The 23,650-nt window shown below is 48.0% G+C and overlaps 2 protein-coding genes across 5 annotated transcripts in view; one reads left to right on the top strand and one right to left on the bottom strand.

Moving 5' to 3' along the window:
• Positions 1-23,650, top strand: part of LOC117355249 (zinc finger protein 420-like) — an 818,521-nt gene that overhangs the window by 680,619 nt on the left and 114,252 nt on the right. The window lies entirely within an intron of this gene.
• LOC117355279 (zinc finger protein 124-like) overlaps positions 1-23,650 on the bottom strand; it is an 83,865-nt gene that overhangs the window by 17,670 nt on the left and 42,545 nt on the right. For both annotated transcript variants that reach the window (XM_033933595.1, XM_033933594.1), the window contains exon 4: positions 6,458-6,584. In XM_033933595.1, coding sequence (XP_033789486.1) covers positions 6,568-6,584 — 17 coding nt within the window. In that variant the 3' untranslated portion in view covers positions 6,458-6,567. The remainder of the gene's footprint in view (positions 1-6,457; positions 6,585-23,650) is intronic.

Raw genomic sequence — 23,650 nt, 5'->3', positions numbered from 1 at the left:
CGGTTTCGTGGTCTGTTGGATGACTGGCCTGGTTGTGGATGTAGTGGATTGACCTGGGGTGTGTGAGGTACGGGGACTGGGGGCCCCTGACACATCTTAACGTGGCTCTCTTTCCGTTTCTTTTATGGGACGGGATTGTTGTTGTTGGGGATCCTGGGTTGGGAGGGGTTTGGGTGTGGGTGGGGTGGATTTTGGGGGGTGGGGGGTCCTCCTTCAGTATGTTTGCCTCAATTTTGCTGTGCTCTATTGTACAACATTTGCTGCATTGTTCTCCTTAAGCGGTCGCTGCTACTCTGGGGGGGGCTGGGCCCTTGGGGTAGTTTTCTTTTGGATTCCTTTCTCTCCTCTCGCATCTTTTCTGACTTTCAGTTGTGAGTACCCCTTTTAGAATTACATCTTGGAATGTAGGGGGGATTACATCGTCTGTTAAGAGATCCAAAATAATTGCTGCTCTACAGCGCTATCGGTCCGATATTGCCTGTTTACAAGAAACCAGATTGACTGAAGCAGAACATCTTAAGTTGCGTCGTTCTTGGGTGGGGGAGGTGTATTTTGCTTCCTCTTCGGGCCGTCATGGGGGCATTGCTGTGTTGGTCCGCAAGTCTTCTCCCGTTGGTGTCCAGGTTTTGGATAAGGAGTCTGACGGTCGATCCCTGCTTTTACGCCTTACCTTGGGAGGGCGCTCCTATCTTTTGTTAGTGGTTTATGGCCCTAATTCTGGTGAATCAGCCTTCTTGCAGCGGTTGCTCCAAATTTGTTCTCGTTTTCCTGGTGATCCTCTATTTCTCCTGGGAGATTTTAACTTGGTCATGACTCCTGATCAGGATAAATCCAGATCTCCCGTTTCTTCTTTGGGTTCTAAGGGTCACCTTCTTTCGGACTTTTGTGACTCTCTTTCGGTTGTGGACCCTTGGCGCCTCCTGCACCCTGAAGTTCGCGACTACACTCATCTTTCTCGTGCCCATGATACTTGGTCTCGCTTGGATTATATCTTCTTGTCTTCCTCTATGTTTCCTTCCGTTCAATCGGCTGAGATTGGACCTCTGTCTATTTCGGATCACACCCCGATTTGGGTAGATGTTTTCTTGGATTCTTCGTACCTCCGAGCGTCCTGGCGGTTTCCCTTCTATCTTGCACAGGATACGGAATTTCGTACCTTTTTGCAGGCCCAATGGGATGACTATTCAACGAATAATGCTTCCCACATGGATGATCCTATTTTGTTTTGGGAGGCTGGGAAGACGGTGATTCGAGGTCATATCATTTCATTTCTGTGTGCTCGTAACAAGCATATTAACCAAGGGATCGTTACTCTCGAACGGGCCTTACGTTTGGCGAAGCGGTCCTTTTCTCTTCACCCTTCTCAGGAGACTCGAGACTGTTATCTGTCTACTCAGGTGGCCTTGAACTCACTTCTTCATTCTCGTTCCCAAAAATGCAAAGCCTTTTATCAACATCGTTTTCTTCGTTACGGGAACAAACCTGGACGCCTTATGGCTCGTTTGGTTAACGCTATGACTGGTAGGAAGCCGATTTTATCTTTGCGGACCCAGGGCGGTGGGGTGGTGTCTCAAACTTCTGAGATCTCCGGGGTTTTATTTGACTTTTTTTGTCGGTTATATGAAGCTCCGGATGATGCTTCTTTGGAGATGATGACGGACTATCTTCACTCTTCTGGGCTTCCTCGTTTGTCGGAGGCTGCGATTTCTTCTCTTAATAGTCCGTTCCGGGCGATTGAACTAGAGTCTGCCATTAAATCGCTCCACTCTGATCGGGCTCCGGGCCCAGATGGGTTCTCGGGTGACTTCTATCGGCTCCTTTCCCCTTCTCTTTATGGACCTTTGTTGGCGTATTTTAATGCAGCTACTGCCCGTGATTCTTTTCCGTGCCTTGCGAATGAGGCCCTTATTACTTTGCTCTTGAAGCCAGGTAAGGATGCTGATTTGCCGGGGTCTTATCGCCCCATTTCTTTCTTTAATAAATGTTGACCTCAAGCTCTTCGCACGCATGCTGGCTGATCGTCTTGCTCCTCATTTACCACAGCTTATACATGAGGATCAGGTTGGTTTTGTTCGGGGCTGCCAGTCTGTACACAATGTCTGCAAGGTACTTCTTGCTCTTGCTCAGTGCCATTCTCGCCAAATTCCGACGCTATTTGTTAGCCTGGATGCATCCAAGGCGTTTGATAGCATTCACTGGTCTTTTTTGTTTCGTACCTTGGAGTATGTGGGGCTCGGAGGGTTCTTTTTGGATGCCGTGAGTTCACTCTACTCTAATCCGCATGCTTCTTTGCTTGTCAACGGGACTCGCTCAGACTCTTTCCCTATTTTTCGTGGTACCCGGCAGGGTTGCCCTCTTTCCCCTCTTTTGTTCCTTCTTTCTTTGGAACCCTTGTTATGCACTCTTCGGGGGTTCGCGGAGGTCAGAGGTCTCTCGGTTGGCGACTTCGAACTTAAGACTCTGGCGTATGCAGATGATATGTTTTTAATTTTTACCCGCCCTGAAGACTCTCTCCCGGCAGCTCTGGATCTAATTTCTGAATTTGGGTTTTATTCGGGGCTGTCCCTTAATTTGGATAAATCCTTGGCCTTATCTTTTCCACCGGATTTACGAACTTCATGGAGGGGTGCTTTTCCTCTTCGTTGGGCTGATTCCGCTTTGCGGTACCTGGGGGTTCACATTCCGCTGGACTTATCTTATCTGTACAGGTTAAATGTGACGTCGCTGTTTAAGGCTTTACAAAATAAGTTACATCTTTGGGAATCTCTTCCTTTCTCGCTTCTGGGTCGAGTGCACTTGTATAACATGCTACTAGTTCCCTGTTGGCTTTATGTTTTTCAGGTCCTTCCCCTTTATTTGACTTTTTGTGACGAGGGCAGACTGGAGCGCCTGGTCCAGAAATTTCTTTGGGCTGGTAAGAGACCTCGTTTGTCTTATAAGCGGGCGGCGATTCCCTGGTATAGAGGGGGTTTGGGCTTATTGAATCTTCGCTATTTGACAATTGGTTGTGGCATGCGGCACATTAACGATCTCTTTAGGGGTACTTCAGCGTTCACTAATACTTCTCTAGAACTTACTTGTTTTCATTCTGCTCACTTTAGTGCCTATCTGCATTCTGTCCCTTCTATTGCACCTGAGTCTCTTTCTCTGAAAGTATTGCATCGACCCTTGCGGAAGGTTTGGCGTTGGGTCTGTAAATTTCACACTCTTTCTTCCTCTGTTTCTCCCTTTCTACCTCTTCGCTTTAATGGTTCTTTCCTGCCTGGGATTGATGGGCCGAGTTTTGCTCGGTGGGAAACGAAGGGCATTCATTATCTATTTCACTTGGTTACTGATGATGGTACCCCTAAATCTTTTGCTCAATTGCAAACAGAATTTGCTCTTCCCCCTTCTGACTTTTTTGCTTATATGCAAATCCACCATTACATTTCTTCCTTACCTTCTAGCTCCTTGCAGGTCTCCTGCCAAGAGTTGTTGTCCACGGCCTTTACCATTGGTTCACAGGAGCCGGTCCCCCTCAAGTTCCATCATCGCCACTTGAAGGATGAATGTTTTGAGTTGGGTTTGGGAAAGGGAGGTTCTTTGGGGGGATATTTCAAACTCTTTTGAGCTGGTTTTTGACCTTGTTGTGTCACTTTGTTGTTTTCTTGATTGCTCAATAAAATATATTTGACCATAAAAAAAAAGTGAGTACATCTCTTGTCACAAGCCGATGATTGAGATTTAAACCGGCTACATGTATTGAGCTGTTTATCGCCTTAACGTGAAGTCTCTGAGGCTTCTGACTAAACAGGTTTTGTATTTTTTGGGTGCCTTCCATCGTGAGGGTGTCATCCATTATACAGCCGAGGACTTTAGTGGATTTTTCCATTGTGAGGGTGGGGCCACACTGAAGGATGACGTTTGTCAAGATGCTTTGTTGCTTTGTGTGAAAGTATATGGCTTTGGTTTTAGTTTGTTGATGGTTGCCCAGGTTTGGACTTTTGCTATATTGTTTGAGATTATTTCGGAGATATTTGGATGGTTGCAGGTTATGGGAATGAGAAGAAGTATGTAATCAGCATAGGCTAGAATGGTTTCATCTTCCAGCTCGATGTTCCCTAGTGAGCTCATAAATATATTAAACAGGATTGGGGATAGTGAATATGTTAAATAGGACTGGGGATAGCAGAGATCCTTGTGAGACACCACAGAAAGCCTTCCAGGGGTTAGAGTATACTCCATCCTTTTTGACTACGTCCTCACGATTTTGTAGGACATCAGTGAACCATTTCTGAACCGTGCCTGTTAAACCGATTTTAGGAGCAGTTGATGGTCCACCGAGTCAAAGGCAGCAGAGATATCGAACTGAAGTAGTATTTCATCTTTACCAGTGTTCAGCAGTTGCTTGATTTTTGTGGTTAGCTGTGCTGTTTTCTAAATCCATATTGGGATGGATGAAGGCCGGAGTACTGCTCGATGTATGAGGTAAATTGTTTGCTAATGTGGGTCTCAAGGATTTTGGCGAGAACAGGAATACCAGCAATTGGTCTGTAGTTTGACGCTATGGAGAGATCTGCTTGAGCTGTTTTCGGTATGGGGGGGGGGGTTAAGGCTATTTTACCCATTTCTTTGGGTAGGTGATCCTGGCTCAGGGAGCTATTTAGGAGGTTTGTAAGCAAAGAGATGATTTGATGGGGAGCAGCAGTTAGGAGATATGCTGGGCATTTGTCTATGGGGCTGCTGCGTGGGGATAGTTTAGATATCAGGTTTTTAGTGTTAGTGAAGGTGGTCCCGATTTGGTCAGCTTTTATGGGTTCATAGCACTAGGTGGGGGGGGGGGGCGCTTGGTATTGTTGATTTTGCAACTTCTGATGGGACCAATTTGACTTTGTTGAGAAAGAAGTCTGCTAGGTCTTGTGCTGAGATTTTCTTGGTGCAGGTTGCCAAATCTTGACTTGGTGGCAATGTTAGTTGTATTAGGAGAAACAATTTCTTGCTGTCCATTGTTTTGCTTCCTAGTTTGCTGGCGTAATAGTTTCTCTTGATTTCAGATATGTTGTCCTTGTATTTATTTATTGCTGCTCTCCAACGTGCTCTGGCGTTTTCCTCAAATTTAATGGCTTCCTGCACATATCCCTCCTTATATAATGACTCACTTGTAAAAAGTGGATAAAACCAGCTGCTTCCAGACCATAATGTTCCCTCAATTTCCAAATTCCTTCAGAGTTCTCCGTTCTGTAGTCACTTGATCCCTTTGCTTCCCACCCGTGAAACTCCAGTGAAACATAATTTCAGGTACAAATTCTGGATTATGTCAAATGGCGATCAGCCCAAAATAGCAATTGTATCCCTCATGTTGTTCCAGATATCCAGTGTTAATTGGGTGATTGGGTTCCTACTTACACTCCTTTGTAGGGGGCCTAGCAGACCACAACCTATACTTTGTCCTAACATTTTCTACTAGAATTTGATCCAGAACTTTTTCTCACTTTCCATGTGATATGCTACAAATGTCAGGCGTATCGTTGCCCAGTTATGCCCCTTATGTGTGGGATAGAGAATGACATGGAGACAAATTCCTCATCTCCAACCTGTCCCCACAAATTCTGACCTCATCTGCACAAACATTGAACACTTATGATTTTAAAGTGTTTGAGGCTTCTGCAGATGAGGACAAAGGTTGCAGGGATGGAGAAAGATCCCAAGAGAACAGGGACAAATTTGTCTCCATGTCATTCTCTAGCACTGATGGACAGCAAGACCCTCGTGGTCTCATTTGTGTTCATCACACGAGTCAAACAATCAAAATTATTTTTATAACGATGGCCCACTGCTGCTAATAGATGAGGAGAAAAAAAGTGGAACAAGGCCCTGGACTTTCAGGAGTATAAAGTTTATTGGTGTTGCAAAACAAATTAAAAATACAATGTCATAAAATGTCAACACTTAGAAAACATAAAAATTGTAATGTCTATGAAGTGAACAGACCCTACACGTTCCGTGTTACGGCAATGAATTGCCTTCCTCAGGGGTCCTTAGCACAGTGGGGTAAAAATCAGGCAGCATCGTGCTGGAAAAAGTCTTTAAAAAGTTCCAAGCTACGGTGTTGGAACATTTTAAAGACTTTTTCTGGAACAAATAACACTGTCAGTGGAATTGCCCACCAGTACACCCCACGATGCTGCCTGATTTTTAACCCACTGTGCTAAGGACAATTTTTATGTTTTATGACTTTTGGCATCTGTCTGATTTTTATGACATTGTGTTTTTGTTTTGCAATACCAATAAATTTTGATATTTTATACTGTTGAAAGTCCAGGACCTGGTTCCACTTTTTCTCCTCATCCATTGACTTTTGTGGTACCAAGGTCCCTTGCTGTGGGTAGTAGGACCACCATTAGGGCTTAGACCACCCCACAGTGTGGCTTGTTTCTCATTCCACTGCTGCTAATAAACATATAAATGTATCCATTACCCAGTGAGAGCAGGATCTGATAGTTCTCCTCCATCACCTCCCTGTAGAGCTCCTTCTGCTCTTCATTTAAATACTCCCACTCCTCCTGGGAGAAAGAGATAGCGATGTCCTCAAACTTCACCTGCATCTGAAATGGAAACAAGGAACACACTCAGCCTCTTCCAGCACTTCCAGAAAGAGGCCTCCCAGGATTGATGCTCATGGGGTGGAGGGAAATGTGCTGGATGTACCTAATTTACATTCCCAGAATAGTTCTGTTTCAGAAGAGCTGCCAGTGCTGGGGCTCAGGGAGATGCTTTGTGGTGGATATATTTCATAGGCACATAAGACACAATCCCAGGGCAGAGTGAAGGGTTTCTGTGTTTATAGAATAAGCTTTGATCTCTCTCCTTCCCCTCAGGAGGGGCCCAAAGTGCCTTTCAACAAGACCCACCTGGGCAGAAGCTCCTGCAGCCATTTCCCAGGATCAGGCTTTGCCTCTCGCAGTGAGCGGGAACCGGAAGTTTCAGCTCAATTGGAGGAAGAAGAAAAGACTCGTTTCCTGTTGTTCACAGGGTGATGACATCACGAAAGGGGCGGTGCTTGAAGCCGAGGGGTTTCTTCTTGGCGCTACCCTTTTCAAGAGCTGATTGGTCAGAATGTTGCTGGGGGTGGAAGAGAAGTGGAAGGTTCCACCCTCTAGCTCTGAGAGGAGGATTTTCAGCTCCTGGCTCTCATTGGTCAGAATGGTTCAGGAAGGGAAATACAGTTAATGGCCTCCCCGTGGAGCTCCGCCCCTTTTGTGACGTTTTCCAATGTGGTGAGAAGCCTTGTTTAGGCCTGATAGAGTTGGGAGGCTGGTGACGTCACAAGGGAGAAGGGCGGAGCTTCACGCCGAGGGCTCTCCCCTTGTAATGCTGATTGGTCAGAATGGTCCCTTGGGCGGGAAGCGGAGTGGGAGGTTACGGCTCCTAGCACGAGAAGGCAGAAAGGCGGAGGAGTTTCAGCTCGTTGTTCAAAACGTCCGTGGGAGCGGGAAGAGGAGGGGGCGGAGCTTAGTTCTAGTTTAGGGTCTTTGGGGCCGGAAGTAAATCTTGTACTGGAGCCTCAAGTGCCCAGTTTCTTCCAACCTGGTCTAGAGGAAGAGCCCCAAATGTCCAAAGCCCAGAGGGAAATGGCTGCAGGAGCTTCTGCTCAGGTAGGTTCATAGACAATTGCGCGCGGACAACAGAGCGCCAGCAGGTGAGCGCGAGACAACTGAGCGAGCGACAACAGAGCAGCAGCAGATGAGGGCAAGACAACTGAGTGCCAGCAGGTAAGCACGAGACAACTGAGTGCCAGCAGGTAAGCACGAGACAACTGAGTGCCAGCAGGTAAGCACGAGACAACTGAGCGAGAGACAACTGAACGCCAGCAGGTGAGCACGAGACAACTGAGCGCCAGCAGGTGAGCACGAGACAACTGAGCGAGAGACAACTGAACGCCAGCAGGTGAGCACGAGACAACTGAGCGAGAGACAACTGAACGCCAGCAGGTGAGCACGAGACAACTGAGCGAGAGACAACTGAACGCCAGCAGGTGAGCACGAGACAACTGAGCGCCAGCAGGTGAGCACGAGACAACTGAGCGAGAGACAACTGAACGCCAGCAGGTGAGCACGAGACAACTGAGCGAGAGACAACTGAACGCCAGCAGGTGAGCACGAGACAACTGAGCGAGAGACAACTGAACGCCAGCAGGTGAGCACGAGACAACTGAGCGAGAGACAACTGAACGCCAGCAGGTGAGCACGAGACAACTGAGCGCCAGCAGGTGAGCACGAGACAACTGAGCGAGAGACAACTGAACGCCAGCAGGTGAGCACGAGACAACTGAGCGAGAGACAACTGAACGCCAGCAGGTGAGCACGAGACAACTGAGCGCCAGCAGGTGAGCACGAGACAACTGAGCGAGAGACAACTGAACGCCAGCAGGTGAGCACGAGACAACTGAGCGAGAGACAACTGAACGCCAGCAGGTGAGCGCGAGACAACTGAGCGAGCGACAACAGAGCAGCAGCAGATGAGGGCAAGACAACTGAGTGCCAGCAGGTGAGCGCAAGACAACTGAGCAAGAGACAACTGAGTGCCAGCAGGTAAGCACGAGACAACTGAGCGAGAGACAACTGAACGCCAGCAGGTGAGCACGAGACAACTGAGCGAGAGACAACTGAACGCCAGCAGGTGAGCGCGAGACAACTGAGCGAGAGACAACTGAACGCCAGCAGGTGAGCGCAAGACAACTGAGCGAGAGACAACTGAGCGAGAGACAACTGAACGCCAGCAGGTGAGCGCGAGACAACTGAGCGAGAGACAACTGAGCGCCAGCAGGTGAGCACGAGACAACTGAGCGAGAGACAACTGAACGCCAGCAGGTGAGCACGAGACAACTGAGCGAGAGACAACTGAACGCCAGCAGGTGAGCACGAGACAACTGAGCGAGAGACAACTGAACGCCAGCAGGTGAGCGCGAGACAACTGAGCGAGAGACAACTGAACGCCAGCAGGTGAGCGCGAGACAACTGAGCGAGAGACAACTGAACGCCAGCAGGTGAGCGCAAGACAACTGAGCGAGAGACAACTGAGCGAGAGACAACTGAACGCCAGCAGGTGAGCGCGAGACAACTGAGCGAGAGACAACTGAGCGCCAGCAGGTGAGCACGAGACAACTGAGCGAGAGACAACTGAACGCCAGCAGGTGAGCACGAGACAACTGAGCGAGAGACAACTGAACGCCAGCAGGTGAGCACGAGACAACTGAGCGAGAGACAACTGAACGCCAGCAGGTGAGCACGAGACAACTGAGCGAGAGACAACTGAACGCCAGCAGGTGAGCGCGAGACAACTGAGCGAGAGACAACTGAACGCCAGCAGGTGAGCGCAAGACAACTGAGCGAGAGACAACTGAGCGAGAGACAACTGAACGCCAGCAGGTGAGCGCGAGACAACTGAGCGCCAGCAGGTGAGCACGAGACAACTGAGCGAGAGACAACGGAACGCCAGCAGGTGAGCACGAGACAACTGAGCGAGAGACAACTGAACGCCAGCAGGTGAGCACGAGACAACTGAGCGAGAGACAACTGAACGCCAGCAGGTGAGCGCGAGACAACTGAGCGAGAGACAACTGAACGCCAGCAGGTGAGCGCAAGACAACTGAGCGAGAGACAACTGAACGCCAGCAGGTGAGCGCGAGACAACTGAGCGAGAGACAACTGAGCGCCAGCAGGTGAGCACGAGACAACTGAGCGAGAGACAACTGAACGCCAGCAGGTGAGCACGAGACAACTGAGCGAGAGACAACTGAACGCCAGCAGGTGAGCGCAAGACAACTGAGCAAGAGACAACTGAGTGCCAGCAGGTAAGCACGAGACAACTGAGCGAGAGACAACTGAACGCCAGCAGGTGAGCACGAGACAACTGAGCGCCAGCAGGTGAGCACGAGACAACTGAGCGAGAGACAACTGAACGCCAGCAGGTGAGCACGAGACAACTGAGCGAGAGACAACTGAACGCCAGCAGGTGAGCACGAGACAACTGAGCGCCAGCAGGTGAGCACGAGACAACTGAGCGAGAGACAACTGAACGCCAGCAGGTGAGCACGAGACAACTGAGCGAGAGACAACTGAACGCCAGCAGGTGAGCACGAGACAACTGAGCGAGAGACAACTGAACGCCAGCAGGTGAGCGCGAGACAACTGAGCGAGAGACAACTGAACGCCAGCAGGTGAGCGCAAGACAACTGAGCGAGAGACAACTGAACGCCAGCAGGTGAGCGCGAGACAACTGAGCGAGAGACAACTGAACGCCAGTAGGTGAGCGCGAGACAACTGAGCGAGAGACAACTGAACGCCAGCAGGTGAGCGCAAGACAACTGAGCAAGAGACAACTGAGTGCCAGCAGGTAAGCACGAGACAACTGAGCGAGAGACAACTGAACGCCAGCAGGTGAGCACGAGACAACTGAGCGCCAGCAGGTGAGCACGAGACAACTGAGCGAGAGACAACTGAACGCCAGCAGGTGAGCACGAGACAACTGAGCGAGAGACAACTGAACGCCAGCAGGTGAGCGCAAGACAACTGAGCGAGAGACAACTGAACGCCAGCAGGTGAGCGCGAGACAACTGACCGAGAGACAACTGAGCGCCGGCAGGTGAGCGCGAGACAACTGAGCGCCAGCAGGTGAGCGCGAGACAACTGAGCAAGCGACAACAGAGCGGCAGCAGATGAGGGCAAGACAACTGAGCAAGAGACAACTGAGCGCCGGCAGGTGATCAAGAGACAACTGAGCGAGAGACAACTGAGCGCCGGTAGGTGAGCGGGAGACAACTGAGCGAGAGACAAGTGAGCGCTAGCAGGTGAGCGAGAGACAAGTGAGCGCCAGCAGGTGAGCGAGAGACAACTGAGCACGAGACAACTGAGCGCCAGCAGGTGAGCGCGAGACAACTGAGCGTCAGACAACTGAACGCCAGCAGGTGAGCGCGAGACAACTGAGCGAGCGACAACAGAGCAGCAGCAGATGAGGGCAAGACAACTGAGTGCCAGCAGGTGAGCGCAAGACAACTGAGCAAGAGACAACTGAGTGCCAGCAGGTAAGCACGAGACAACTGAGCGAGAGACAACTGAACGCCAGCAGGTGAGCACGAGACAACTGAGCGAGAGACAACTGAACGCCAGCAGGTGAGCACGAGACAACTGAGCGAGAGACAACTGAACGCCAGCAGGTGAGCGCGAGACAACTGAGCGAGAGACAACTGAACGCCAGCAGGTGAGCGCGAGACAACTGACCGAGAGACAACTGAGCGCCGGCAGGTGAGCGCGAGACAACTGAGCGCCAGCAGGTGAGCGCGAGACAACTGAGCAAGCGACAACAGAGCGGCAGCAGATGAGGGCAAGACAACTGAGCAAGAGACAACTGAGCGCCGGCAGGTGATCACGAGACAACTGAGCGAGAGACAACTGAGCGCCGGTAGGTGAGCGGGAGACAACTGAGCGAGAGACAAGTGAGCGCTAGCAGGTGAGCGAGAGACAAGTGAGCGCCAGCAGGTGAGCGAGAGACAACTGAGCACGAGACAACTGAGCGCCAGCAGGTGAGCGCGAGACAACTGAGCGTCAGACAACTGAGCGCCAGCAGGTGAGCGCGAGACAACTGAGCGAGAGACATTCATTGGGGACTGTGAGACCTGTAATAGTGGAAGGTAAATGGGCATAGTGGGTGTTTGCAATGGGGTCATAATGAAATGCCCATAGTCTGATGCCTGCAGTGTCTATTCATCTGATCCATCTGTCAAATGCTAAGTTTCATTATTTCTAAGTAATCATTTATTTGTGTTTGTTTTGCATGATATGTTTGTTGTATGAATTATTAAAATTTTGTAAAGCTGAATTTGCTTAATGATCTTTACATGACAGAATATATGTTTAAAGTGTTTATGAAGGTCATTATCTCTTTTTCTTTGTTTAAATTGTTATTCATTTTCAAACTTACAATAAGTGTCTTCACGCTCTGTCGTCTTCACGCTCAGTTGTCTTCAGGTCCAACAGATTCCAAAGATTAAAGACAAGCTTCACTGAACCCCCCCCCCCCCCGAATAAAAACCAAACAAAACTGTCCACAATTTGTTTGCAGCCTTCTAGTTATTAATTGTATGAAGTGTCTTAATATGTTAAAAGAGAATAATAACCAATTTGTTAAAGGGCAACCTTAGTCATTATAAGTCATTATAAGTTCATAATGTCATTGGAGTTTGTGAGTGTAAAATAAATTCTGGAATCAATAGTTGCATTATAATGTTTTTATTTCTGGGTAACTGTGTTATTGAGGAAAGCATAATACAGTGAACATATAGAATGGGCAAAGTTAAATGCAAAGTAAGTATTATTGAACACAAGTAAACATGATGTGAACAGCAAATAATAACATTGAATGATAAAGATCATTATAAGAAGTTTGAAATTGAAAAGACAATTATATGGTCTAAAAATAGGATGCTGATGAGGGCGAAAGCCTAAATTCACAGAAAGAGAAGTATTCTGTATGCTTTAGGTATAAAATAGTTAAGCCTTGAGCTTCAGTGTTTGAACTGGAGGATGTAAAAGACTATGAACCATAAAAGATTATATACAGAGATACATACATAAATCTAGTCCATATATACATATTGAGTACTTCTTGATCAATGCTAAAGTATTGTTCCCCATCAAGCACAGGAACATTTGAAAAATGGACATAGTGTGGAGAAAACTGACTCTGGTTCTCATTCAGTCAGTGTGTGTGTGTCTGTGTGCAGTGTGAGCCACAATAGTGGTCGCTGAAACAAGGGTGGTTGATGGTGAGGTACTTAGATTAACTGAGTACTTTGCAAAAACATCATAGATTCACAGAGAAGATGGCTTCCTATCATGGATTTTGTGTGCACAAGCCCAAATTCTCCGAGCGTGAAGTACTCAGATTAACCGAGTACTTCTCGCTCAATGCAAAGCTGCTTTGCCCCATCAAGGGGAAACGTAGAAATATCGGACAAATGGACAGGGCCTGGGGGAAACTGGCGCACCTCTTCAATGCTAGTGCCTTGACACTGCGCTCAGGAAGTACGTATTAAATACATGCGCGGTTTATATATATATATATGTTTGTTGTGCTGAAGTATTTTGTTTAACAGAGTACTTCTCGTTCAATGAGAAAGTATTGTTCCCAAACCTCACGGTCATCTGAAGAAAGAAAAAGATAAAGGCATGTAGTGTCTGAAATATATGTATTGAATGAAGAACTGTTAATGCTAAAAAAAAAGTTATTCGTCAACAGAGATATTATGACTGCAAGGGCAAGCACAGGAATATTGTAGAAATGGAAATGTTCACCGCCAGTGCTTTGACCCCTTGCTCAATAAATACCGATTATATTTACATAGTAAAAAATATAGGAGTAGGAACACATACCACTCTCCACTGTGAGGTCTTTGAATTTTTTTATTATTGGTGATATTGTAGTGCATTTGAGGAGTGGGATTTTATACCTCCTGAAGAAGATTATTCTCATGCTATTACCTCAGGAGACCAGTGTCCCTGTTTTATTAATGGTAAGTAGTTCTGGGATTTAAAGCAAACTAGATGCGCATCTCCTTACAAGAGGCATACAGGGATATGGGTGACTAAAATTACGCCAGGTGTACACCTTATACAGCAATCACATTGTGTGTGCACGAAAGGAATGATGTTAACATATCACCTCTATACATTTCATCTAATTTATACTTAAATGATTAAGAACGATAAGTGTTCTACTCTATTAAAAAGATCTCTAAACAAGATAAGCTGTCAATCTTGTAGCTTTACAAATTCTACCTAGTTCTGTGCTGAGCTGCTGTCTCTGGGCATGACACAGCCATGTAAATTAACACTTATATTTGATAAGGTTTTGCATTTATCCTGTACGCAGTTGTGCCTTATTTTCAATAAACTGTATATTAAAATATCTTTTTAAAAGTATCATAGATGTGATGTCACATTTTTCTGATCATCGAAGGAGAGCTGGCAAGCCAAGTCCAGACATGGGAGCTGAGACGGTGGGATGCAGGCGAGTCCTCGTGCTGGAGACTTGATTGTTCATGGAACTAGTTAGTGGCGGCATCAATGCTGCAGCAACACAGGAGGCTGGAGGGCAAAGAAAACACTGTTGTCAGGGATAGGAAGCAACAGTCTGGGACCGAGAGGGAGGGAGAGAGAGAGCCACTCACAGGAGGATAGCAGATCCCATGAGACGGTAGGAGGCAGGCGAGTCATGATGCTGGAGACCTGAATTGTGAAGTTGTAGTCACAGCTGCTGCAACACAGGAGGCTGGAGGGGAAAGAAAACACTGTTGTGAGAGATAGGAAGCAACAGTCTGGGACCGGGAGGGAGAGAGGGAGAGAGCCACTCACAGGAGGATAGCAGATCACAAGAGACAGTAGGAGGCAGGCGAGTCATGATGCTGGAGACCTGAATTGTGAAGTTGTAGTCACAGCTGCTGCAACACAGGAGGCTGGAGGGGAAAGAAAACACTGTTGTGAGAGATAGGAAGCAACAGTCTGGGACCGGGAGAGAGAGAGAGAGCCACTCACAGGAGGATAGCAGATCCCATGAGACGGTAGGAGGCAGGCGAGTCATGATGCTGGAGACTGTAGGTGGAGTGAGGTGGGTAAGTGGGGAACGGATGTGGAGGGGGTGGGAGTGTGGAGGGGGGTGGATGAAGAGGGGAGGAAGAAGGGGTGGGAATTGTTTTTTAACTTTTTTTTTTTTTTCAAGGAGGGCTAAGGGCAGGAGGGGGAGGGAGTGTGGCAGGGGGAGGAAGAAGGGGTGGGAGGAGTGGTGACAAGAGGGTGAAGCTCCCTCGGTAACAGTGGGAGCCATTCACGGGGTGGGAGGGGCACCACAAAGTTTTGCTATCAAGATCCGTAGTGCCCCCGTCACGTCACGGATGGTTGTGACGGTCTCCTCCGCGAAGTCTTGGATGTCACATTCAAGATTTCCACCACCGTATGACTGTCCTCCGCTGTTACTGAACTGGGCGGAGGATCTGTGTTGGTGGCAGCGTGAGCCACAATAGTGGTCGCTGCAACAGGGGTGGTTGGTGGTGAGGGGTTGGTCCCACAATCTCGGGTGGAGCGGCGGAGGGGGGACAACGGGTGGGGCTTTGAATGGGGAGGGGGGATTGTGACATAGGCGGAGAGGAGGAGGGGGATGTCAATATATCTGCAATGAAAAAGAGCATTATAAGCAGTTGGAAATTGAAAAGACAATTACATAGTCAGCATCTCAATGGCCAAGAAGTTGGTCTTGGCAGATGAAGTGAACAGTGGCAGCATCTAAGAGACAAACTTGGTTCTTTTTGTTACAAAGGAAGGGAATAAACCTATGTATTTGATATATTAAGAAAATTCAAGTGATGTGTTTAATCTTAAATATTTTTATTAATTGTACACTTGATGTAAGTTTTAAAAATGAATAAAGAATTTGAAAATATACAATTACAGAATCAAAATATCGGAACACTTACCGGACTGGACAGAGAGGTCGCTGAATCTGTCCAGGATGGGGGTTGAGGGAGGACTCCTGGAGGTAAGTGGGAGGGTTGGGGGAGAGGTGATGACGGAGGGACAATTTTTGGGGAAAAGTTCTAAACAGAACCGGGGTTTAGGGTGTGGGAAGGAGGGGGAACTGGGCATTGGGAATGAAGGGGCAGGGCTAGGTTTGGGGCGTTTTCGGAGGGGGATCTTGGAAAAGGGTGGTCGAGGGCGTCAGTGAGGGGAAGTGGGACGGGACTGGGCGGAGGTGGAAGGGTTTTGGGAAGTGGGACGGGACTGGGCGGAGGTGGAAGGGGGTTGGGAAGTGGGGCGTCCGCATGGGATAAGGAAGAGGCGGTCAGGGATAGGGACATCTTCCTCTTCCTCCTCCTGATCCTCCTCCTCTTCTTCCTCCTCACTCTCATCTGAAGAAATAAATGCATGTAGTGTCAGAAGTATATGAAGAACTGTTAATGTTTAAAAAACATTATTAGTCAACAGAGATATTATGAATGCACACCTTACACCCAACCTATATTTTACTGGAATATACCTGGGGTGTTATCCAGATTACGCCTCACTGCGCGCACCCATGCAGGATGATGGAGCCTAAGCTCTCTAGCTTTTTTCTTCAATCCTCAACCTATTATTGTCACACCCCGGGTTCTTGCCGATGTTGCAAGCCCCAGGAAAATGACCAAAACTCCAGTCCCACGTGTCCCTTGTTACTAAGGGATCCTCCAGGTCTTACTTGTAGGCATGCATGCAAGGAATATAGGTTTCAGTCAGAATGTGAAAAATCAAAAATAGCTTTATTTCAGTAATGGTAACATAATTCAAAAACATTCAGGCATCAGCCTTGCAGTGCAGTATGCATTCACAGCACATGACATCAAACTCCTAAAGGTTCCAAAAACAAAACTCGAATAACACTGTAATTAACAACAGTCCCTGCTTCTGGGCTTGCAAGCTTATGGGTCTCAGTTCTCTTCACCAGAGCAACAGTGTTTTTAAATCAATATTCTTTTATCCAAACAGTTCATTTGTATGTTCCCAAAATCATTGATATATCACAAGTCTTCAATAGCACATGTACGTTTCCCTTCTCTGCAATAGTGCACTTGGGGATTAGCCACAGCTGAGAGAAAACAACGTGCTGGCTCAGCTTGGCAATCAGCCAGGAAATACAAACACTCATACCACGTTATATAATTCAGGGCTTCAAAGAAAACTTCTGCATTTTAAGCTTTCAGGGAGAGTTTTAAAACTGAAGTTTCTAAACTTTCAGATTCCCTAGCCGCACAGAGGAATGAACAGCATGAGAAAACATCCAGGTTTAAACTCACTATATTTCCATAGGCAATGGCTGAGTTTCAGTGCATGCTTGGCTTGCCTGGATGTCCATTGCTTCCTCCTCTGGCTGCTCCCAAGGCTCCCTGGTATGAGCTGCATCATCTGCCTCTAGCATGGGCCAGTCTGAGAGAGTCTGGCTCTCTCCAGCTTCATATCCTCCTGGGTATTCCTCTCCTGGGTGCCTCGTGAGTCTGGCTTCCCTTGGCTGCTTCCCCCCTTCTGTTCTCAGCAGGCTCATTATATCTGGTGGAAAACCACTCCCCTTCTGAGACTGTGGGGGAAGGGTTTTCCACCCACTGACTTGCTTCCTGTTTTCACAAACGGGATACTTTCTAGCCCTGGTTTTAACTGGCTGTTCAAATTTCCTGAGGGATTTAACAGTGTCAGGATGAGGTTTGCCTAGAGTGAAACTTTCACACTTATTCTGTCCTGTTTCTGTTATTTCCATTTCCCCGTCAGAGCTAGAGTCAGCTTGATTAATTAATTGGTCAGTCACCTGATCCGCTCTCCTGCACCTAGGTGGCTTGTGCACATTCCTGCTCACTGGGACAAAACCAGGAACGGATCCGGGTTTATTGTGGGTAAGACCCGAAATAGACCTGGGTTTGTCACATTATATAATGGAGAGACATGAGTGAGGCATGATATATATATGGGATATGTTAAACATCATATTAAAGCAAGGGTAGGCAACTCCAGTCCTCAAGCCCCGTATTCCAGTCCGGTTTTCAGGATTTCCCCAATGAATATGCATTGAAAGCAGTGCATGGAAATAAATTCCAAGCATATTCATTGTGGAAATTCAGAAAACACGACTGGAATACAGCTATCGCGTACCGGAGATGACTAACCCTGTATTTAACTCAAACAAGTAAAGGAGGGACACCATTATCAAGTGCGCAATTTTCCAGCGGATGGATGATGACGCAGTGCGCGATTTCATGACATGCGGACGAAATATGCAGACATTATTGGCTTCCGCGCAAAAAACATACATATATATAAAACATGTATTTAACAAGTACTTATGGAGCGCGGGCATTGAATAGGTGCGCAAGTTTCCCCACGCCCTGTCCATCTCTCCAATGTTGCATTTTTTCCCCTTGATGGGGAAAAGGAGTTTTGCGTTTAACGAGAAGTACTCAGCTAAACTCAGTACTTCTCGTTCTGAGAAGTTGGGCTTACGCCCTCGAAAACCTTGATAGGATGCCATCTTCTCAGTGAATCTATGATGTTGTTGCAAGGCTTATATACCAGCCACATGACAGATTGAGTGTGAATATCGTGAGAGTTCCACTGTCTGCGCTGCTATTGGTTATCTAAAACACATTACAGTGGTGCCTCGCATAACGGACGCCTCACACAGCGAACGCTGCGCACAACGAACTTCAGGTCTTGCTTCCCACAACGAACTTCGTTTCACACAACGAAGTCGCCCGAGCTGCATCGCTTAACTGCCCTCTCTCCGCCTGGCTCCCTGTGCAGTGGCGCTACATATTTTAAACCCCCCTGCCGCCGCTGCTGCATATTTTTAAGCCTCTGCCGCCACCGCATATTTTTAAACCTCCCCCCGCCGCCACATATTTTTTTTAAAAAGCCACCACTGCTGCAACTTTAATCTCACCCGCTCACTCGAACTGGTGGTCTAGCAAATTTCCCAGCCAGAAGCGCAGACAGAGATCAAGAGCAAGCCTTCTGTGCTACTGCCTGGGCCTGCGCTGATCTCTGAATGGCTGCAGTCAGCTCTCGCGGGACTCACAAGAACTAACTGCAGCCAGCTCTCGCGGGACTCACAAGAACTAACTGCAGCCATTCGGAGATCGGCATGGGCCCACACAGGTGTGCAGAGGAATTGCTCCTGATCTCTGCGCTTCTGGCCTGTACGCCACTGGCTGGGAAAGATGGGAGGAATTAAAAAAGGTACTGGGGAGTATGTGGGGGGTGATTATAATACACAGCAAGGATCAACAAAACCCCTGTCTCCCCTCCCCTTCACATATATCCCCTCTATATCATGCTAACAGAATACCACAGTCACACATAGCAGGAATAGGGTTAGGGTAGTGCAACTAGGGCAACTGTCCCCCCTGGTCAAAGAGAGCCGTAAGCCTCTGCCTGGACTTTGCAGTCCCCAGTTGTGTCTAACACCAGCTCTAACAAGATAAATTTATCTTTTTTTATGTCATCTTAGCATATTTTATGCTACAGAACGAATTATTTTTTTTAACATGTATTGTTATGGGAAAACACGTTTCACATAACGAACTTTTCGCATAACAAACTTGCTCCTGGAACGAATTAAGTTCGTTGTGTGAGGCACCACTGTATATGGTTAATCGTCAAACACAGATTTTATTACATTGTAGTGATGAAATGCGCATATTAATTGAGTATGTGTGAATTGTATAGTATTTGGTTTGGTAGTACTTTATTGAAACACAATTTGCGTTAGCATGGCGCACATATGCGTTGAAACGCGTGATGACATCAGCATGCGTCCATTAGTGCATAATGATGACGTGTGTCAGCATATTAAAGTTATCTTACTTTTGCGCCCAATTGACGGGTTCGTTTTCCAGCACGCTATTGACTGGTGTACATCCAATGAGCGCAAGTCAAAACCGCGCAGACTAATATTTACTGGGAACTCTGAATAAATGGAGACAGGTGTAAATGCGGGTGGGGGGCCCGACCTGCACATGCGCACATGCTGTTCAAAGTATGCATGCGCTGAACTATTGATCCTTATGATTCAAATGTGAGTGGCGCCGATATGAATGTTTAGCGTGCATGTGCAAAGGGTTTATCAAATACTGGCAATAATCTTTTATTTATTGTATACGCAAAATAAAAGAGCAGAACGGTTGCAAGTCATATGCGTGAGAGACTAACGCATTTGCGCATGCGCAGATATAACAATGTTTGAATATGGGTAACACATAAGAACCTTAAAATTATAATAATTTTTAAAAGATCTGGGAGTCATTAGCAAATTATTGTAATAACTAGTCTTTAAGCCCGTTACATTAATGGGTGCTAGAATATATGTCTGTCTGTCTTTCTTTCTTTCTTTCTGTCTCTCTCTCTCTCTCCCACTGTCTCTCTCTCTCTCTCTCTCTCCTTGGCTCCCTTTTTCTGTCTGTCTTTCTGTCCCTCTCCCTGCCCCTGTGTCTTTCTTCCTTTCTGTCTGTCTCCCTCCCTCCTGCTGTCTGTCTGTCATTCTTTGCCTCCATTTCCCTGTGCAGCAGCATTTCCACCCCACTTCCCTGTGGAGTAGCAACAGCAACAGCATTTCTCTCCCCCCCCCCCCCGACTTCCCTGTGCAGCAGCAGCGGTAAGAGAAGGGAAGGGGTGGGGGAAATGCTGCAACTGCTGCACAGGGACCTGGAGGGGAAGGTATTTGGCTTCCCCTCCAGGTCCCTGTGCAGCAGTTGCAGCATTTCTCCACCCCTTCCCTTCTCTTACCGCAATCTGGCCTGCTCCGTTTGTCCCCTCCACCGCATTGTGGCCTGCTGCGATCTGGCTGCTCCGTTCGGCTCCTCTCCCCTTCCCGTGGTCTAGCCTGCTCCATGCCCCCCTTCCCTTATAGCGTTCCCCACAGGCAGGCAGGCCCAGCTTCTTCCTTGCGGCTCAAGTCCTCTTCTTTGTCGGCCCCCCCTTCCCTTCATGTCTGTCTGTCTGGGTATTTTTTTTCTTTGTCTCTCTCTCCTTGCATGCTGCCTATCTGTCATTTTTTTCTGTCTATGAATCTTCCTGTGCCTCCTTCCTATGTCCTTAGTGCCCCTTCCTATGTCCATAGTGCCCCTTTCTATGTCCTTAGTGCCCCCAGTGCCTCCTTCCTCCCCCCTCCGATGCCAGCCTGCCTTCCATTGAAAACCCCCCACCCCCTCCGTTGCCTCCCATCCCCCTTCCATTGAAACCCCCCCATGCCAGCCTGCCTGCCTCCCTCCCATCCCCCTGAGAAGCATATTTCCATGAAAACCCCCTCCCCCCAATACTATCCTGCGTGCCTGCCTTCCATTGAACCCCCCACCCCCCCCCTCCAATGCCAGCCTGCCTACCTCCCATCGCTCTTCCAGCGAAACCCCCCTATGCCAGTCTGCCTGCCTGCCTCCCATCCCCCTGAGTAGCATGTTTCTATGGAAACCCCCCCCCCCCCGATGCCATCCTGGCTGTTTGCCTTCCATTGAACCCCCCACCCCCCTTCCGATGCCAGCCTGCCTGTCTCCCATTCCCCTTCCACTGAAACTCCCCCCCCCCCCCTCTGATGCCTGCCTGACTCCCTCCACCCGACCCTACCCGGCACAACTGAAACCCCCGTTGACCCTCCCACCGCTACAGGGCTGACAAACCCGGCAGGAGCAGAAGCGTCCCAGGCACACTAAACGCTGCTTCGGGTTTTCTACTGGCCTAATTTCCTCTGTCGTATGGGATGCATTTCTTTAACTGGTCTTTTTATAAATAATTGAATTGAAGTATCTGGACAAAAACCAATTACAGAGGGTGGGGTATATTTTCCAAACTTATATAGGTATCATCAAGCCTATATTTTACACCAAGGTGTGTCTTGGGTCATCTCTGAGCTCATTAAAAACACTCTAGTTTGGTTATATTTTGAATGGCGTCTCATGTTTCCTTTCAATATATGTGGCTAAATTGGGCATTTGGGGTAGGGTTACCAGTCTGAATACCAGGCAATTGATGTTTATAAAACTGTTTTCACCGTCAGTATTAAAGGTCTTTGAAGATATATGGTTTCTTTGTCTCTTCAACTCCTGATGTTGTGTCCACATTCATAGAATGTCTCGGTGGGATCTCTCTATCCCCATCCTGTCTCTGTGAGCTCTGTCCCTGCCCCATTCCTGTAAGCAATGTCCTCATCTGTGCAAGCCTCGAACACTTTAAAATCATAAGTGTTAGAGGCTCGTGCAGTTGAGGCAGAACTTGTAGGGAATGCGACAGGGACAAGGAAAGAACTCGTGAGGAAGGGATGAGAATCGGTGGGGTCGTTCTTTAATTCTCAGCTTGGACCTGATGTTAACTGAAAATTGAATCTAAGTCACTCTGCACTGCTAATCAGCCACCAGGTCAATTATACTGGCGCTGACAAAATGGCGCCGGTCACCTCCACAGCTGCGATTCAGCAAATAGCGCCGGAGGCGCTGACGGCCCTTACTCAAGCAGTAACAGTGGCAATGCAGCCCAGCATAGAAAAACTTTCTGAACAGCTCCAAAAGCTTGAAAATCTACTTATGGAGACTACTAGCCGCACCACAGTGCTGGAGACTCGGGATTCCAGCGTCGAGGATACATAGCAGGCACATGACACCACGTTACAGGAACTGCAGGCTCTGACTCAAAAACAAGCAGACAGACTGGATGATCTTGAAAATAGATCCAGAAGATCTAACTTACATTTTTTGGGGATTCCGGAAACAGTACCTGGTCCTAAGCTCCTGCAGGTGCTGGAGGCCTGGCTGACCAGTTCCTTTCCCTTGAAGGAGGGTCTGGGGCCTGTTCGACTGGAGAGAGCACACCGGCTAGGCCGAGAACAAGCAAGAGAGGCGAGGCCTCGCATGGTAATAGCCAAACTTTTAAACTATAACCATAAAGTGGAAATCTTGCGCAAATATAAACAACTTCGGGAGACTTTAGCATTTGAAGAGTCTATGGTGCGCATTTTCCAGGACTACTCTGTGGCCCTAACGGAGCGCAGGAAGCAATTCTACCCACTTTGCTCCTCTTTGGCTGAAAAAAAAATACGCTTTCTCTTTTTATATCCAGCCACTTTGAAAATTTACCATCAGTGACGCTGGCAGGTATTTGAGGCCGCGGCTGAGGCGGCCCTTTATGTGAACACTCAGGTGTTGCCCCAGTCGGACCTTACATGAAAGAGCACATGGTGTGCTTCCTTGTTTGTCACATGCTCCTGTGTGCCTCTGACATTGTGGATGCACCGGGATCTCCTGGTTTGGGGGAAGCCTGGATCTCAGATAATATGGCTGTTACTTGCTATTCTGGTTTAAGTTTGTTTACAATTTTGTGTTTTTTCCTGTTCTAGTTCAGAAATTGATATACTGTATATTTGAGCTCATCCTAACGTTCATTTGCTCTGCAGACTGCTCTTATGGCTATTGTATTTACTGTATGGGAACTCGGGGCCCGGAGTGGCATTGTTTTGTGATCTTTCACACCTTTGGGACCGCCTAGGGCGAACCTGAGGCTGTGACCACAACCATACAATTGGGGAGAAGGTTGGGAAGGGAGGGGTTGGGGTTCCAGTGCTGCTGGTATTGGGAAGGGTGGGATCAGACCCTGCTGCGAGACTCCTGCACCTGACATTTACCATGGTACTGGTGCTGCTCGGACAGGTCCTGAGCGTCATGTGGCTGCCCTGGGTATAGCTGGGAACCCGGGGTGGATTTTTTCCGCACTTAGCATTTTATATGTTTGTACTAGACCCTTTTGTACTTGTTGGCTAACACTTTGAGAATAGTATCCTGGAATGTTTCGGGCATTACCTCTCCCATAAAACGAACAAAAATTTTAACACAGCTCAAACGACATAAGGTCGACATAGCCTGTCTGCAAGAAACCCGACTTACAGACTTGGAACATCAGAACTTGAGGAGGTCCTGGGTAGCCGCAGTGCATGCAGCATCTTCAACTCATAAGCGGGCAGGGGTGGCGATACTGATTAGTAAGACATTGCCTTACACTGCGAAAGTAGTAGCCTCGGACCCACAGGGCCGCTACCTCTTGCTGCAGTTGTCAGTAGGCACATA

This window comes from Geotrypetes seraphini, chromosome 2, assembly GCF_902459505.1.
Source record: "Geotrypetes seraphini chromosome 2, aGeoSer1.1, whole genome shotgun sequence".
In the NCBI taxonomy this organism is placed as follows: domain Eukaryota; kingdom Metazoa; phylum Chordata; class Amphibia; order Gymnophiona; family Dermophiidae; genus Geotrypetes; species Geotrypetes seraphini.
This window is presented reverse-complemented; position numbering and strand designations above follow the sequence as displayed.